Here is an 18,272-nt window from a genome sequence, read left to right as displayed (position 1 = left end):
TTTTCACTCAGCAAGGTTTCTATTCTCAATGCACTACATTTTCTGTCCTTGAGATCAGGTTTGTGTTTTCTAAGTTATCACAATTATTGCCATGCTGTCGGCTCGGTCCACGACAGGCCTGTCCTGGGGCACCACCCCCTTGGAGCAAGTGTCCATGGTGCTCCTGTCAGGAAGCGTGACTCACCACCCTTTTTGGTATCTTTGGCAAATAACCGAATCCGCCATTTCACATTGCTAGCCTTGTTGTGTTGGCCGAGAATGTCCAACTCAGTCTGGGATGGTCCGATCGGATGCTGGCAGCTCAGTGAGCAGGGACAGATGGATCTTGACCCACTCCATCATTTTTAGTCATTGTAATCCCACAAATAGTAAACACCCTACCGAGCGGGAAATCTGGTTGGCCTTTACAAGTCTACCTGTGTACCTACTGTACTTCTCTGTGCTTTCTGTTCTTTTATTCTTTTAGCTTCTATCAATGCAGTTCAGTCAGAGGTCCAACTAATTGTTCTCTACTTGTTTCATCACTATCGCGTATTCAAGATCAGTTTCCCAACTTTTAATGAAGCATGGCGGATATTTTACATTGGAAACATCTCACAGGCGAACCAAAATATCACTTCAAGATATATGATATACAGGTGCCTTGAGAGTGCTGTATGGCGGCAAGCAGCAATTTGCCCCTGTGATGCAGTCATGAAAGATCTTCAGGTGTGCTACGGCGGTGGTATGGAATCACTGCTCAAGACACAAGTTTCGATTGTAAAACGTGACAAGATTTAGCTCTACAAAGTCTACAAAGTAGTAAACTGTCCATAAGTTACAGTACATAGAACTTCTATTTGCAACTGTACTCATGCTGCTACAGTGGGTATAAAAAGTCTACACACCCCTGTTCGAATGCAAAGTTTTGCGATATAAAAAATATATGACCAAGGTTAATCATTTCAAAACTTTTTCAACCATTAATTTGACTTATAACATGTAAAACAATTGGGGAAATAAGTTCAGATGTTCTATTATGTACAACTATCTTGGTCTCCCCTTTTTTTTTTATGTCATAACCTGGCATTTGAACACCTACGATCAGGAATAGACGCACAGTATATTTGGCAAGAGTGGAAGGGGATGATGCAATGAGCTGTTTGCAGAATACAGTTGTAAGACCTACTTCTTTATTATTTCACTTCCTTAATAATTTATACTTTTATATTAATTTTCACACAACCGGGCCAGGAGATTTTACCAACAACCAACGAAAGTGGCTAATCGAACAGTAGGTCCAAAATGGGTTGAAGAATTCGATACACTCTCTTAACAATCTTTTGAATCCAAGATAGATTTCAGCAAATTCCTGTTGAACCTTTTCAGCATTCTCTGACATCCAGTACTCTTTTATTAGCCACTTTGTTGCTTCAATTACCTGACGTGGCTATCCTAAAACAAATTGCTAAAAAATAAAGAACCGTGCAGAACTCTTACAACGGTATACGTACTTATGCACCTTATGGTCAATCGATCGTTTAAGTTTAGAAGCTAACTGTGCCTCCAGGTTGAGCAGGGGAGAACCCTGTCACTGGTGAGGTATTTCCTGTGAGCGTTTTTTAGATTGGCATTTGTGATTACTAGGTCAAAGTCAAACCTGTCATTGCAGTATTGCGCACCATCACATGCACGCTGAGTGGAAAAAGAACGTCACCGGTCGCGGCAGGCTGACGCATGCATTGCATCATAGGAATGACGCAGGCACTTTCTTCACACAATGCAAGTACAATAACGCTTACAGTTACAGGAGGTGCTGGGATTTCCATCACAGAATGTTTTCTGCTGTCATTTACATTCCGGACATGCTCCAACACCTTGTAAAGTCAATTTTCCCGGATCTGATTGGGTCCTGCGGTTGCAATTAAACCATTAGCTAAAGAGAAGGACGCTCGATGTAGTTTTGCTTTGGTGACGTAAGGGGAAATTCTTCAAAATGAAACCCTCATATGTTGCCGAATGTCTCATTATTTGGGGGTTGAGCCTTCAATATTTGATGTTTGCTTTTGTATCGGGCTGCACTTGGAAAAGAGTGCGAGAGCACACATAAGCGCATTTTAGTCTTGCGCGGCAGCTTCGCAGAGCTCTTCATCAGGAGACGTGGGCGAAGATGTGGGAGGTGGATGTTCTTGCGGACCACATGGGGCACGAGCGGTACTTGCAGATTCTGAGCAGTGGTGAGCTGGGTGGTGTTATTAATAGAATTTGGATGCACCCTCTCCTGCATGGTGGTCGGAGATGTGATTTCACACCACACTCAAATCATTAATGTCTTGATGAAGGCGAAGACTGCATAAAGACTGCATAATCGTAACACCCTGATCGTGACAACGTAGCACTGCCTTGATAGGGGTCATAGCTGATCTATTTTAGATTAGTTTCATGTCGTAATAGCATTTGGAGAGCGTGCATATGTGCAGCGGTTGTAAAGTTTACACGTCCTCGTTCAAATGTTTGTGGTGAAAGAAATGAGGCCAACTTAAGTGATTTCAAAATGTTTAACTTTCCCCACCATTATTGTTATCTATAACCTGTACATTTGTATTTGGGGGGGGGGGAATCATCTTTCTTGAGAAGGGACTTCAGATAAACAAATGAAATAATGTGGTTGCATAAGTGAACACAACCTCTTATAACTGCGATTTGGCTGCGGTCTGAACGAACCAATCACTTTCAAACTCATGTTAAACGGGAGTCAGCGCACGTCTGCTACCATTTCAAGTTGCTCTGATCAACCCCCATAGTCATTTCAGACGTTCTAGTAGGCTTTTCTGGACACTTTTTTTCTCCCTTTCTAACAGGCACATTAAGGTTTTTGTGCTAACAGAATTTGGAGCTGTTCATAATTCCCTCCCCAAAGTGTAATTGTTTTTTTGTGCGCGTGTTGGTGTGTGTGCGTGCGTGTGGGGGTGTATGTGTGTGTGTGATGAGCAGTGTTGTGTTGGCACCAAGCGTACCTGTTGGAATAATGGCCAAAAAGTTCAACCTTGGTTTCATTAGACCATAACAAACACAACACATGTGGGCAAATGTGTTGCACGCAACATATTATCACAATTTTTAAATCTCTGTCATAGACCACTATGTATATGAGTCAGCCTTACTTTTTTTGATTTGCATCTCATGGAAATGGACATTCCTTTGAGGACCAATGCTTTGAGAGAGGAGGGAATACACTGCCTCTATTTATCCGGACTGGTTGTCGTGACCTCCAGTCTTGGTGAAGCTTCGGACTTCTGTCGAAGCTTCTCCCTGTGCCAGCGCTTGTCTTGATTCTTCATCCACATCTCAGCTGGCTGCCCGCAGCAGCAGCAGCAGCAGCAGCAGCAGCAGCAAGAGCAGCATATGCCGTTGATCTCCAGGGGTCAGACTGAGAGGTGTGAGGCACACAGCAATGACAGATGGTTCATATGGGTCAAACTGCCACTTTGACTGGAGGAGAGAGTGAGGGTAGAGGGGATAAAAGGAAGGATGCAGGATCGGAGCAAACAACTTTCATCCATGTTTGTTTTTTCATTCACATCACTACCAGGGGTTGCATTTGATGAATGTTGGACACTGATATGGGATTAGGGAAGGAAAAAAGTCAAATGACACGCTGGCAGCACGTTAAAGTCGCAGTTAGCATGGCTGCCTCACTTCTCTCGTCCGCGGCCTTTCTGCGTGAAGGTCATTTGTTCTACCCGTGTACACGTAGGTTTTCTGTAGGTACTGTGGTTTCCTGCGTTCCAAAAAACATGTCAGGTTCATTGTATACTCTAAATCGTCCATTGGTATCAATGTGAGTGTTAATGGTTGTCTACATGTGCCCTGCAATTGGCTGGTGACTATTTGTGGGTGTACCCTGCCTTTTGCCCAAAGTTAGTCATTAGCCATAATTAAAATAACAATAATAAAATTGATCAGCTAATGGCTTCTCCATACAAAATTATGAATTAGATCATTTTAACCAAAAAAACAAACTATACTGACATTGACTTATGTGAAAGCTGAATAATCCAAATCATTGCAGTCCTGTAGGTGGCAGTATTATGCATTAAAGTAGTGATGGGAAAATGAAGCTTCAAATTCGCTTCATGAACCAGTTGTTGTATTTTTGACTGCTCTAGATGGCATCCTCTGTTCAACATTGGACTGAAAAAAAAAAAAATATATATATATATATATATACATATCTTTTATTTGAACCAACAGTGCCATCTAGATATATATATATATATATATATATATATATATATATATATATATATATATATATATATATATATATATATATATATATATATATATATATATATATATATATATATATATATATCTTTTATTTGAACCAACAGTGCCATCTAGAGGAGTCAAACAAATACAACAACTGGTTCATGAAGCAAATTTGAAGCTTCATTTTCACATCACTACATTGAAGTGATAAACATCGAGCTTTTTTCAGCACAGCTCCATCTGTGCTCCAGCTGTATCAAATATAATGGTTTCCCTTGGCCAACACACTACCTCGCCACAAAATGTAGTAATGTAATTCCTCCTCAGCCATCAAACCACCATCGAAACAACCTCTCACCTTGCATTTATTAAACACTTTGCTCATGTTGACATTCATGAACGCCGCAGCCAATAGTAATGGTCAAACCAGATAGTAGTGTGAATCATGGCTGCAGGTTTTTTTTTTTGTCCCAAGCACCATGATACGTAGTACCTGCTGCTGTTGGTAGTACATGCCCGCAAAGAGAGTAAAGATGTCGCTCTTCTAAGACGACACCCACCCTCCCCCCGGCCACACACACACACACACACACCGCGACTCTATCGCAAACACTCAGAGGAACAATCCTCTTCATCAAGCTGTCCCTCCCGCTTGGTCCCATGTGCGACACAATAGATGACATTTGAGAGTGCCGGGTTCGAGGGTTTGTTAATATTCACAGACATGCAAAGTGCGAGATTGCTTTTTAGGCTGAGAGCGAGGAGCGATAGAGTGTCCTGGTGAAAACCTATTTATCAAGGACAGCTTGTCTGCTGCTACACACATGGAGCCCGATCCATCTTCATTTGCACAGAATCTGTGGCCCATTTCTCTGGCAAAGACCAGTGCTTTGTGTCCCCGCTGCCATGTCAGTCCTCAGTGGAGGAAGCACGGCCCCATGGCACTATAAAGCTGTGGCTTGTACAGCAATTTTTTTTTTACTTTTTTTAATTTATTAAAGACGCAAGTCAACTTTTCTAGATGATTTTTATTTTTCACACAGGCTGAATCTACCCTCGTTTTTTTTTTCTAGTCAAAGACATTTTTGAAATCAGTAACAAAAAAATACGTTAGCCATCTCTGATTAAAATACTCTGTTGACCAGTTGTTTTGGTAGGCATCACTGCGGTCCAATTTCTTCCAAGTTGACCTGATCCTGATTGGTCCAAAAATGATTTACTACAAATAATGTATCGTTTGTCTAAGCCGGCGACATATAGTGACAGGCAGAAACAAGTGAATGCTATTCTACCAGATGGCAGAAGGGGCTCTACTCCAGAGGTCACCGACATGGTGCCCAAGGGCACCAGGTTGCTCCCAAGGACCACATGAGTAGCCCGCGGGCTTGTTCTAAATATAGCTCACCACTGATGGGACATTGTGATTTCCCAGGAAATTTGAGTGACCATTGAAAATACAGTGTTGATAGTTACTGAGAATTCATTAACATTATCATTGTCTTCCCATAGAAAAATATCATTAATTATTCATAAAAATAGATAGAATTAAAGGTCATTTGTGCATATTTGTTCTTTCAGAAGTCTGTATGAAACTGGTAGCCCTTCGCTTTCGTCAGTACCAAAGAAGCAGCTTTCAGTGTCAAAAAGGTTGGTGACCCCAGCAACTCTGACTGGACAGTTGCTATAATGTATAAATTCTAACCCCAGAAGTGGGTACAGCATAAGCAAAGGAATTAGTAGGCTTAGTAAATCTAATAAATAAAATAATGTCTATATTTAGTACTTTCATTTCCATTTCAAACCTGTGAATCCACTTGACATTTTTATTTGGTGGTGTTCTGTGATATTTCTCCCAATGTAAAACCTGTGCTTCGGCTCAAAGGTCGTGCGAGTTTTCTTCAGGTACTCCATCTTAATCCCAATTACAAAAACATGCATGTCAAGTTAATTCAAGACTCTAAATTGTCCATGATAAGAGTGAATGTGAGCATGAATTGTTAATTGTTTCATTTGTGTGCTGGCGACCACTTTGGGATGCCCGATTGCCTCAAATCGGCTGGGATAGGCTCCATCTCACCCGTGACCCAAATGAGAGAAAAATACAATTTCATTTTGATTGACACTGTCATAGGAATATTAATTGAACTATTACTGAAGTGCTTTTTGTGGTGTATAATTACTTTGTGAAGGTGCTTATGATATTGGAGCTGCTGACTATACTGTATACTAAAGCTAAGCCTTTAATGTGCATATTATACAGGAAGGTATGCAAATGATTTCCTCAAATGTCACTTTATTAGCATATCCAAGTCCCGTGTGTGTTATGTAGATACAAAGCCTCTCGAGTGAAGAAAGTGTAAGGTAGGTTTTGTCCTCTAACCTCTGCTGCTCTGTTGCCTGCAAGCTCACAGTCGGGGTCCATTTCCCCCGTCCATAGCCATCTGAATTCAACAGATGGCTGAGAGTCAGGAGAAGCTCTCACCGCAGGGAGTGTGAGGCTCCACCGTAACAGTACAGAGAAATCAGTTATCAAATAATGCCCTTATAGTGATGAGGGTACTATTAAAATATTTTTAGAATGATAATGACATCCACCACACATGTACGCAGAGCGCTGAATTTTGTTATGCCTGCGCCTCGATCAAATACCAAAATTGCGTTACAGCATCTGCGCCACGAGTTAGACCTGCTTTTACAGAGTCTAAATTATAGTCTACTTTTCATAGCCAAATTTGCAGATGTGTCAGGGGGTAAGGCAGGAACGCCCAGTGATGCATAGCGCGTCTCCCAAATTCGCAAACACGCTGAACATTGCCCTGGGACGAAAATGACGTTGGGCCCGTTTTGACGCCAAGCAGACTGCTCTCTGTTACCAAATTGTCTGATGAGTCGGGGGCGAGGCAACTCTGTGCGCCGGAACGCCCAGAAATGCGCAACTCGGCCCAAAACACAATAGACTTGCTCTAGCATGAAAATGAAGTTATGCCTGTTTTTATGTCAAGCCCACAGGCACCAGTCTATCAAATTAGGGCCCATAAGCATGTCAGTAACATTAAAGGTTATAATTATGACAATAATAAAGTTCTTTCAAAATATTTTGACATACCGGTACTGTAAATAGTAAATGTAATGATTATTAGAAAAAAAATACACAAATTATTGTAAGAGTTACTAGACATATAACATAGGAGTATACCGATACCAAGTATCGGTGTGGCTATCAACAAAGAAAGTATACTCAGTATACTTCTGTAGTCCTCCATGAAAGAAAGCAGGGGTCTAATGTTTTGGCCTGTGAGCGCAAGTCCAAATGTTGATGTGTTAACCCTTTTTTGGTCCCCAATTAGTGCAAGCATTGCATATGTTAACTGTACTTTGCATCTGCATGAATAAATAACTAAGTGTTGGCCATGCAGAAAACTGTCGCTCGTTTGCTCGCCGCCTCCCGGTGATGAATCACTTTGTGGGAAAATCTAATTGTCTGTGCCCTAGTGTGCCGCGCTCTTTTGCTGACCTACGTGGCTCTGTTGTAAATGTGCAATCAAGACATTAATCAAGAGTTCCGATCGATCATTTAGAGGCCTGCCAGACCTGCGCAACTTGCACGGGGTTCAGATTTTTTTCCTTTTTCAGGCTTCTTTTCAAATGGGGAGTTTTGTGTGCGTAACAATCGATAACTTCAGTGAGTTGATAGAGTGGTCCACACTTGTTACCTCTTAATGAAACACACAGCAAGCCGTAATTTCATTTAGCGCATGCGTCCCCCCAGTGATTGAAAGAGCGACGTGAGTGAAAGTTACCAAGCTGTGGCTCCACCCCATCATTCCGCTTGATGTCTTTCTTCCATCTGGACATTCTCCCACAGCCGACGTGCCATCACGTCCATCTCAACCCGCTATTGATCGCCCTCATGATCTAATCCCCTTGCTTTGCCCTCCTGTCAGCTCATCTGCCATCTGCACCTATAACCTCCCCCCCGTCTCCCCCTGCCGTCCGCCCCTCCCGCCTGTTGATGTCTTCATGAAGCAGCACACGGCAGCACCAGCAACCTTTCCTCTCTCCCTTCGAGCGATATGCCCGCGTGTGTATGTGAAATGAGCCGCCGCCCACTTGATCCGAACCTGCCGTGACCCTCGCGGCCACTGAAGTGATTTCCTCCCCTCTTACTTTTACCACTGAAGGGGCCTCACTTACTCATAAATACTTCAGGTCCACAGGTTTGTAGCGATTTCCCTAAAATTAAGTTTTGGTGCTGGGAGTGATCTGTCATTGCCATGTTCTCAGCTTTCAGACGAGGTTTCTTTACAGCTTTATTAAATTAATACTTTTCCTGCCTGGCCTGAGTGAGAACGTCAGGATGAATTATTATTCTATTCCAGAGAATGTGAGTTACATCGTACGCCATTTCGTCCTGCTCTTTCCATCCCTTCACTAATGCTCCACAAATGTCTCAGGGAGACACAAATGTTTTTTGTTTTTTGTTTTTTTCCCCTGTGCTTCTTCATAGCACGCCAAAATTATATATTGATCCTTGGTAAGAAATGTTTGCTGGTCTCAAATGTTGCTGCAACCACGATGGCTCCTGTCCCAAGCAAGATGGTGGGCTCTTTTTTTTTTTTTAGTTTTTGTCCTACATTTTCCTTGTTGGATCACATTTTTCATCATTTTTATCATATTTTATCTATCTGGATGTGGAAAGAGTGGACAAACGTCTCATGTTTTCTTTTGTTTCACCAAATGATTTTAAAGTACTTTTATTAGTTTATAAATGTGTTAATGGTCTTGGGCCATCTTATTTATCTGATTTGCTTTTATCATACCAGCCCTCGCGGATCCTGAGGTCCTCTGGCGCCGGCCTTTTATTTATTCCAAGGGTGAGGACCAAAATGCATGGCGAGGCTGCATTCAGCCATTTTGGTCCTCACCTTTGGAATAGCCTGCCAGAGGATGTCAGGTCTGCAGAGACTGTTGATATTTTTAAGAGGAAGCTCAAGACACACCTTTTTAGTTTGGCTTTCAACAACTTTTAAATAATTTATCTTTTCTTTTGATTGAAGATAATTCTATGTTTTGCTTTGAATGTTTTAAAGCACTTTGAGTTGCATTTTTATGTATGAAAAGTGCTATATAAATAAAATGTGATTGATTGATGAAATGTATTTACGATATATTCTCATGACCGAAAGAACAAGATCCCGGATACAAGCGGCCAAAATGAGTTTCCTCCGCAGGGTGTAAGGGCTCTCCGTTAGAGATAGGGTGAGATGCTCGGTTATCTGGGAGGGGCTCAAGTCGTGCCGCTGCTCCTCTGCATTGAGAGGAGCCAGATGAAGTGGCCCGGGCATATGGTTAGTCTGCTTCCTGGACCCCCTCGCTGGTGAGGTGTTCCGGGCACGTCCCACCGGACAACCCAGGTGACACTGGAAAATCTATGACTCCCAGCTGGCCTGGGAGCGCCTTGGTATTCCCCCGGAAGAGCTGGTCGAAGTGGCTGGGAAGAGGAAAGTCTGGGTTTCCCTGCCAAAGCTGCTGCCCCCGCGACCCTACCCCGCATAAATTGAAGAAAACGGGTGGATGTATATCTGAGATATAATTGTCATAATAAAAGCAAACAAAAGACAACACGTTCTTCCCAAGAATGTGTTGAATGTGACCCCACTAGCGGAAAAAAACGGTATCCTGATTAGTATTGCGTTTGTGGAATAAGAATTAAGCAAATCCATCCATTTTCATCCATCTCATCGGACTGCCATTTTGCCAATACCGCCCTCTGCTCTCAACCTTAATTGACATCTTTGGGCTCGCTTTGCAAACGTCACATGACTAAACCGAGACATTTGTAAGGTGAGCCCGAGGGAACTTTGACGTCAATTTCAGTCAACCAAATTGGCAGCCCCCCGAGATGGATTACCGTAAACTGATTCATTCTTTTTCCATAAATGTAATATTAATCAGAAGACCTTGTTTAATTAAACTAGAGGGGGCACATACAACATAATCTTGCAAAGAATTTTGGGGCGTTAATTTTCACTTTCAAAGCTTCACACCCAAAGTTGTTTTGGAATCCATTTCTTTTTCCAGTGATTTTATGCCTGGGGGGCGAGAGACAGTTGAATTTTTTTTTTTTTTTTTTTTTTTTTGCTGAACACATTTATCATGTAGTACTGCATGGCGTTAGGGACATTTTAACAAATATGATGCAAGTTGTTTTTGTTTGATTTTTAACTGCAAACTCCCCCTTTTACAACAATTACCCCTCTGGAGGTGTAATATTTTGAGCATTAGCCACAGCCCAATAGTTCTGACTAGATTGTGTTTTGTTGGGATTTGGAAAAAAAAAAAAAAGAAAGAATCATCATAAAAGCACACAAATGGCTGTTCTGTTCCCTTAAACTTAACTGAAAACCAAAATAGAGCTTTCGAGTGGAATGAAGTGCAGTTTCCTCCAAGCTAGAAAGAATGACACTTACATGAGATGAGCAAGCCGAAGCATACGACACACTTGTGTCAACATAATTTATTGCGTTACGCGTGTCATTTCAACATCAACTGATAGGAAACTGAAGTCATGAACGCTGAATGATTTGTATACATTGACCTTTCTTTTTTTTTTTCTTTTTTTTTTTATAGACGGGCCCTCGCCTGTCAGAAAAAATGACGGCCATCGCTCCATAACGCCTCCGCCGTCATCTGTCTTCCCCCTTCCAGGTCCAACTGGCTGAAGCCGTGCTGCGGGGGCCGGGCGGCGCTGTGGCAAGTGTGCCTGGCGTCGGCCGGCTTCAACTGCGTCCTGGTGGCCTGCGTGGTTCTGGTGGTGCTGCTGCTGACTCTGGAGCTGCTCGTCGACACCAAGCTGCTGCAGTGTGAGTAAACAGATGCGAATTTAGGAGTCCAGCTGCTCCTTTTAATTGACGAGCGTCAGCGCTTGTCTGCACCTGCAAACGCTGTGTAGCATGTCACGGCTGTTGTGAATGTCCAATGAACAAGCTGCTAACTTTTCTGCCAAGTCATCATTGTAATGATTAAAGTCAGTAATTACATCGTTTGTCATTTATAGAGTCGCCACTGAACTACAGCTGCTGCACTAAAGTGTACAAGACGAGTTTATTTGAGATGCAGTGGTGCCCAGAGATACCTTAAATCATCTTTTACCATTTCAATGAATGTAAATACCATTTATGAATCCAAGCCTTTCCCTAAAACAACAAAATATATTTGGTATGTTTTTTGATAAGGGAAATAGCACTCCATAATATTCAACTTCATAAAATATATAATAATACCTTACTTAAATTTAAATAATTAAAGTTTGTTTGTCGAGATTAATTCATCATGACTCCTCCTGGTGTGCGTGACTTGGCCACTGGGGCGTGGTATGTGATGCACCCATCAAGGCACAAACAAAGAAGCCTTTTACAGCGAGGGCGTACTGTGAGTAACATAGTAAACTGCTCGTCTGGTTGTTGTTTTTCGCAAAGGATAAAGAATATATCCCTTGGAGTATAGTGATATTCTGTCTTCATGTGTTGCTTCACCGTTGGTGTTTAAATATCCATTGCTTATAGGATTATAACACCGCAACTATTGATACTAATTGTTAGCACGTCTATGGCGTTTTCGATTATATGTTAGCATTAAGCTATCAGGGGTTTTCTTAAGTTAAAGTTGTTTGTTGTTTTAAATACACCTATAATTCTCTTAGTTTGATGTTTAATTTGACAGTAATTTTCGACTGGGAATTGAATAGTTTAAAGCCTCTTTTTTTTAATTGTTCACTATTTGCCAAACTGCTGCTTATTGTGAAATGAGCTGAGTTGCGTTCACTGCCACCATACAGCGTCCATACTGTAGCTCGGATTTTTGCTCGCAAGCCAAAGCAAAAAAAATGGCCAAATGACAGCTCGTACCGTATCTCGAAAAAGTGGGGTCACTCGTATGTCAAGGCTCCACTGTACTATATTTAGTTTTTATTTGTACGTGTGTTAAAAATGGAATCTCAAGACTAAAATCACTGAAACTTACTGTCAAACTGTTAAAAGTGAAAAGGGTCTCTTAAATTTTTGCAGAGCCATACAGTATAGCTACAGTATGTCAATATAGACATTTGTAAATGACCCAAATTTTTAGAAAGGAACTGTAAAGCATGAAGTAACGATAAAATATGAGGTGGAAAAGGTGTAGAAAGACCAAACAAAGTCATGTCTTTTGTCTTATTCATCTATGCACTTTTCTTATCTTTTAACTTTTAATGAGATGAGTGGTCCCAGAATGTTCAACACGATCCCAGGGGGGGAAAAGCGAGCTGTGATGTAATACCAGGAATTGTATTTACAACACACGTGTTGAAATAGAGGTAGACAGCTTTTGTTTTTTTTGTGATGTTTTAATAATTTATAGCATTCTTTTATATATATATATAACCACAGATTTGATTTCTATTATTGCTGTTATCCGATTTCGGATTTACTGTCTTATGCTTACACCACACTTGTAGAATTTTGTGAAGTTGTCATAGTGAATGCTTAGAAGACTACAAGTGAAAGTGTTTAGTAAGCTAATAACAACTCTAATTTATTGCTTGTGTTGGTAAAAAAATACATGTGAAGAGGACCCTGAAAAACCAATCGCATATTGAATCGCAATCACAATATTAACGTGAAAAAAAATTGCAATTACATCATTTTTTAAAAATCATTTAGCCCTATTATATACCTCCCTCCTTTGTACAGTATCTCTCATTTTTCTCAATGATTTTTACATACTACCAAAAAAAAGCATCCGGTGTTAGTGAAAAGTGAAACAAAATGCAAAGTGGCACCTTTCTAGAGAGTTGTTTTAAAATGGAGCAAATATTGGGAGCCCGAACCTCAGAACTATGAAAACTAACTTACTATCCACTAGATCCCCATGCTTCACAAACAAAACAAAAAGAACCTTCCAATTTTAGAATTGGTGAAAAAATGCCTCACTGTGCATTTGTTTTCATTTTAAGTCACGTTAAATTCTCGTCAGGTCGATCTGACTATCAATTGCTTGTACGCTAGTTTATCTTCTCTGTCTTCTGACCATAGGAAACTTATCAATCATGGTCTTGGCAAGCTGACTGTGCCATTAGCATTCCACTGTTGATACACATTGCCAAAGCGGTGTGACCCACGGCGAGCCGATGTCACCTTCATCCGCGTCATCCGTCCTGGCCAAGACACGCTCGTCCATCATGAGCGCGAGGTCACAGGGCACGTGACCAATGTGAATGTGTTTAATGCAGCTACACATGCGTGCGCTTTGCTATCACCAGGACCGTCCGGTGATGTGGCATGAGCGAGCCTATCGACCAATCTTGTTTCTTGCAGTTAACAACGCATCCCAGTTTGCCGGCGTCATCCACTGGATCAGTCTGGCTATCCTGTCGGTGTTCTTCACCGAGGTGAGTCTCCAGTAGAGCGATGGCCAGCTAAAGGGTTCCTCCCCTTGCAGATGGAAAGGTGATATTAGAATACCGTGTGTTTAGCCTGGAAGAATCTATAATGATATTAATGTGGGTGGGAATCACAGAGTAACCAATTACATTATCACAATATTTCGCGTTGTGAAAAAATATGTGAAAATGTACAGTTTTCAAAAGGTAACCCTCTGTATGTGAACAATATTCAGTATTTCATATGTAACCTGAATGCATAAGTTATACATTCATGAACATAGTATAGTGTGCATTTTGAACATTTACTGTACAGTCTAATTGAAAAATGGACATTAAAACCAATATTTAAAGAGGGAAATCAACCCAAACATATTTTTTTTCAAGAATATGTTCCCAGCAGGCCCACTAGTTGAAACACGGCATTCTGATTAATGTTGCGTTTGTGGAATATGAGTTAAGCAGCAAAATCCACCCGTTTTTAGCCATCTCAGCGGGCGGCCATTTTGTCACTTTCGTCGACTGAAAATGACATCACAACTGCTCAGGGCTCAGGTAACGACCAGGCACGGCTCAGCTTCAGAATACAGGTCAGCCGCTCCCAGAGATGGCTAAAAACTGGTGGTTTATTCCTCAAACGCAATATTTATCAAAATTCCTTGTTTCAACTAGTGGGTTTGCATAGAACATATTCTTGAAAAAAATATGTTTGGGTTGACTTCCTCTTTAAGTTTTAAAAAATGACAGCTGTACTTGGGCCCGATTGATTAAAAAATCAGCTGTTCTGAAAAGGGCTAATATTGGCAGAGGTTTTTTTTCTGATTTTTTTTTTCCCACATTACCACATAAGACAAACATAATGATATCCAAACAAAGTTTTTTTTTAAATCTATTATTTTGCTCAATGTTCTTGATGTTGTATACCACGTATTGAAACGAAGTCAAATGTTCTGCCTTTAATTCATGTCTTTGCTTGTTATTTGATTTAATCAGATGATTTAATCAGTTATCGGAATCCAGATATCAGAATCAGTATCTGCCTCAAAAAATCAATATCAATCGGGCCCTAATCTGTACTTAATCTTATGAAACAGTACTGAGCCTACACTTGGAAAAAAATGTGCATTTGACAAAATATAGTCTTCATTTCACATTTTTTAGTACAATGAAATAAAATTACAAATACAATTTTTTTTTAATAAATTATAAGATTCAAGTCATTTTTTCTTTAAGGTTATGACTATTTTTTTCTTCAACCGAAATTTAAACTGAGAACCTTAGAAATGGGAGGCCGATACAGTTACCCACTTGTCACCCGTGCTTCCCAGTGCCAGCATACGCAATACAAATATGCATAATCTTTTTCAAGCGTAGTTGTTCTTGTGGCTCCAACTAAGCGCAGGTGTTCAAGTATTGATCACTGCTTCCTTTACTACCCGGGACGTTTTTCTTCCTCAGACTTGACGAGCCCACTGCTAACATTTCAATTCATTAGCAGGTTAGCCGCAAGGAATGAATCCATGTGCACAGCAGCAGTAAATGCCACCTCCTCCGTCTTTTATTGGGAGTTATGACCCAGAATGCACTGCTTCCAGCATCCGCTGTCCCGCAGCGCTTTAGCTAGGCTCTCCTTGTTTTCATGCATCTTAGCGACCGTGTCACCTTCTCTCTGTCTCCATCCTCAGACCGTTTTCAGGATTGTGGTCCTGGGGATATGGGATTACATTGAGAACAAAGTGGAGGTAAGCTCCCGTGGGTGCTATTAGTCCCGCCTCAGGGGCTTCCTTCACTGCAGTGTCATTGCGTCAATGTCACCGCTCAGCGAGTGGTTTTTTGTTTTTTGGCATCTCAGGTGTTCGACGGAGCCGTCATCGTCCTCTCGCTGGCCCCTATGGTGGCCTCCACCGTAGCCAACGGCCCCAGCAGCCCCTGGGACGCCATTGGCCTCATCATCACTCTGCGCATCTGGAGGGTCAAAAGGGTCATTGATGGTAATGCTGACTCTATGCGTGAAGTGGTTTGTGGAATTGTCCTCTGTAAAAGAGATGCAGGTTGGGGAGTGGAAAAAAGATCCAAGGGAGGAGCACATCTGTGAACCGGCAAAGAAAAATGAGTCGGAAGTTGCGCAGGTAGATTCCGAGATATGAAGTAATAAATGTTTCATTGGTCAGACTGATACCTCTTACATTGAAAAAATATATATTTTCAGGAAATAAACAGCATGAAGCATTCAAAAAATGCATTTTGTAAAAGGTACCCAACAAAGAAGTCAGTAATTATCTCAAAAGACAAAAAACAATCGTTCATTACCTTGCTGTTGTCGTAGATATCAACGGGGAGAATCCCCAGCATATGGGTATCAGTTTAAAGCTGAGCAACTAGCAAGACCAACACGAGGACACACGATACATACTCAACATGAAATCACTTTTCTGGTTGGATCATTTTGAAATGAATCCCCATCTTTAAAAAAAAAAAAAACAGCACAGACCGGCATGGTTGTGTTTTGTTTGTTTTTTGTGCTGGACACATCAGCTACTAGCAAGGTAGCTAGCAAGACCAACATGAACACACTACACTACAGGACAGTCACGGTTTGTTTTTGTTTTTTTAGCAGGGTAGTCTAACAAATGAGATAACAATAATACCGTTGAAGAATAGAACAACAAGCGTAAATGTGTCCATGTAAACGTAGCCTGTGACTCATTGCCTCATGCCAGGTCACGTATCATACAAGGACATCGTTGACTATTTTGCATCAAGGAAGGTCAGAAGGCAGCACAAATTTTTCAGTCTAATCCTTAGCGTAAAAGAAAGTAGTACGCACACTGGGAAACCAAGCCAAAATATTTGCAATGTTTTTTTTTTCTTCTTCATTTATGCACTTCCAAGAGTTGTTTTCTAATTATCTGTTTCCTTCCTTTCCTTTCTTGTTTTTCATTGTTGTTGTTGCATTATTTATTTGTTATTCAATATATCTTAGTGGAAACAGGGTCCACTCCTGTGCGTGGGTGTGCGTGTGTTTGTGTGTGCGCGCGCCCTCTTTCGAGCTTGTTGTCTCAATTGTCTCTTTCCACGTTATTTTATTTATTTAACATGACTTATTTTATAATACTGTCCTAATTAATGTGTTTTTGTTCCGCTGAGGCAGTCGCTAAGGGCAAACTGTTAAACCAATTATGGAAAGCAGAACACACTATTTGTTGGAAGTCATTGTTTGTTTTAACAGCCTTGCTCCCCCTTGTGGTTTTCCAATTAGCTACACAATGTGCGTAGTAGAAATGGCAGGTGAGCGCCAGTCACCCCACATTTTAAAGGCCCTGATCAGCCATGTCCAGCTCCGGTCCTCAAGGGCCGCTTTCCTGCCTGTTTTTCAAAACACACCTGATTTAAATGATCAGCTCTTCAACAAGCTCTGAAGAAGCTTGATAACGATTATTATCTTTTGAGTCAGGTGTGTTGTAGCAGGGATACATGGAAAACAGACAGGACACCGGCCCTTGAGGACCGAGTTTGGACACCCCTGGCCTAGATAAAGTCTTAGATTCAGTTTGAACTGGGGTGGGCATACCTTTATGCTGAATTGCTAAATTTGAAAATTTGCTTTTTATGTTGGTCAGATCAAATGTAAATGAGGTCAAATTAATAAATTAAAATGTGTGTTTCAGAATCAGAAGGCCGTGTTTCAAACAAGTCGGCCTGCTCGGAACATATTCTTGAAAAAAAAATGTGGTTGGGTTAATTTCCGCTTTAGCCAAGGACCCCCCAGTACTCCCCCCGCAAGTAAAACATGTCAGGAACAAAATAATGACATGTATTTCTGATTCGTCCTGTCGCAGCTTACGTGCTGCAAGTGAAGGTGGAGATGGAGCTGGAGATTCAGCAGTATGAGAAGGCCAAGGCGGTGAGAGAAGAGCAGCTAGACCGCCTCACTCAGATCTGCCAGGAGCAGGCGGTAAGTGCAATTGGCGTTTGTTGCAGTTTAACTAGTAATTACACTTTGTTACCAGCAGAGAGCAATAAAGGCCATTTTTCCCCCCATCATACTTGACTTCAAAACATGTGCAGAATCTCTTGAATGCCGAAAGCATTCGCGCAATATGCAATGATAATGATCGGTCATAATAATCTTTTTTTTTCAAAATTTCCAATTAAGTCAATTTTTTGTTTGTTTTTTTCCCTCTAATTTCCACACTTTTTGACCAATTCAAACCGTTCCAACTTTGTTTTTTCCCCCTTATTTTCACATTGTACAACTGATCCAACTTCAAACTGTTCAGATTATTTAATGTAATTGCATAGTATTCCACAACATTTCATGTCACTCATTCAACATTGTTCACTACCATTCTATATAATTCCATGTCATTCAACATCTCTCCACATGATTCCTCCTTGCTCAATATGGTTCCATATCATTCCATTACATTCCATTATTCCAAAGCATTACACATCATAAAGCATTACACATCATTCGCCGCCATAATTTTTCATTCAGTTTTTCAGCATTCACATTTTCTAGTTTAAATAAAATGGATGTCATGGCTGTATTTGAAGATGTTATTTAAGTCTTATTTCGTTTTAATTAAGCATCCATTCA

General features: G+C 41.0%; 1 protein-coding gene across 3 annotated transcripts in view; it reads left to right on the top strand.

The window, feature by feature from the left end:
• The window catches only part of tmem266 (transmembrane protein 266), a 37,254-nt gene that overhangs the window by 14,293 nt on the left and 4,689 nt on the right, over positions 1-18,272 (top strand). For all 3 annotated transcript variants that reach the window (XM_086027147.1, XM_086027149.1, XM_086027148.1), the window contains 5 exons: positions 10,963-11,117; positions 13,608-13,681; positions 15,358-15,414; positions 15,525-15,663; positions 17,512-17,627. In XM_086027147.1, coding sequence (XP_085883273.1) covers positions 10,963-11,117; positions 13,608-13,681; positions 15,358-15,414; positions 15,525-15,663; positions 17,512-17,627 — 541 coding nt within the window. The remainder of the gene's footprint in view (positions 1-10,962; positions 11,118-13,607; positions 13,682-15,357; positions 15,415-15,524; positions 15,664-17,511; positions 17,628-18,272) is intronic.

The sequence above is a fragment of the Filicampus tigris genome, chromosome 4 (genome assembly GCF_054856515.1).
Source record: "Filicampus tigris isolate MCC_2025a chromosome 4, RoL_Ftig_1.0, whole genome shotgun sequence".
Taxonomy (NCBI): domain Eukaryota; kingdom Metazoa; phylum Chordata; class Actinopteri; order Syngnathiformes; family Syngnathidae; genus Filicampus; species Filicampus tigris.
The sequence above is the reverse complement of the archived record's forward strand: the minus strand, read 5'-3'. Positions and strand labels throughout refer to the sequence as shown.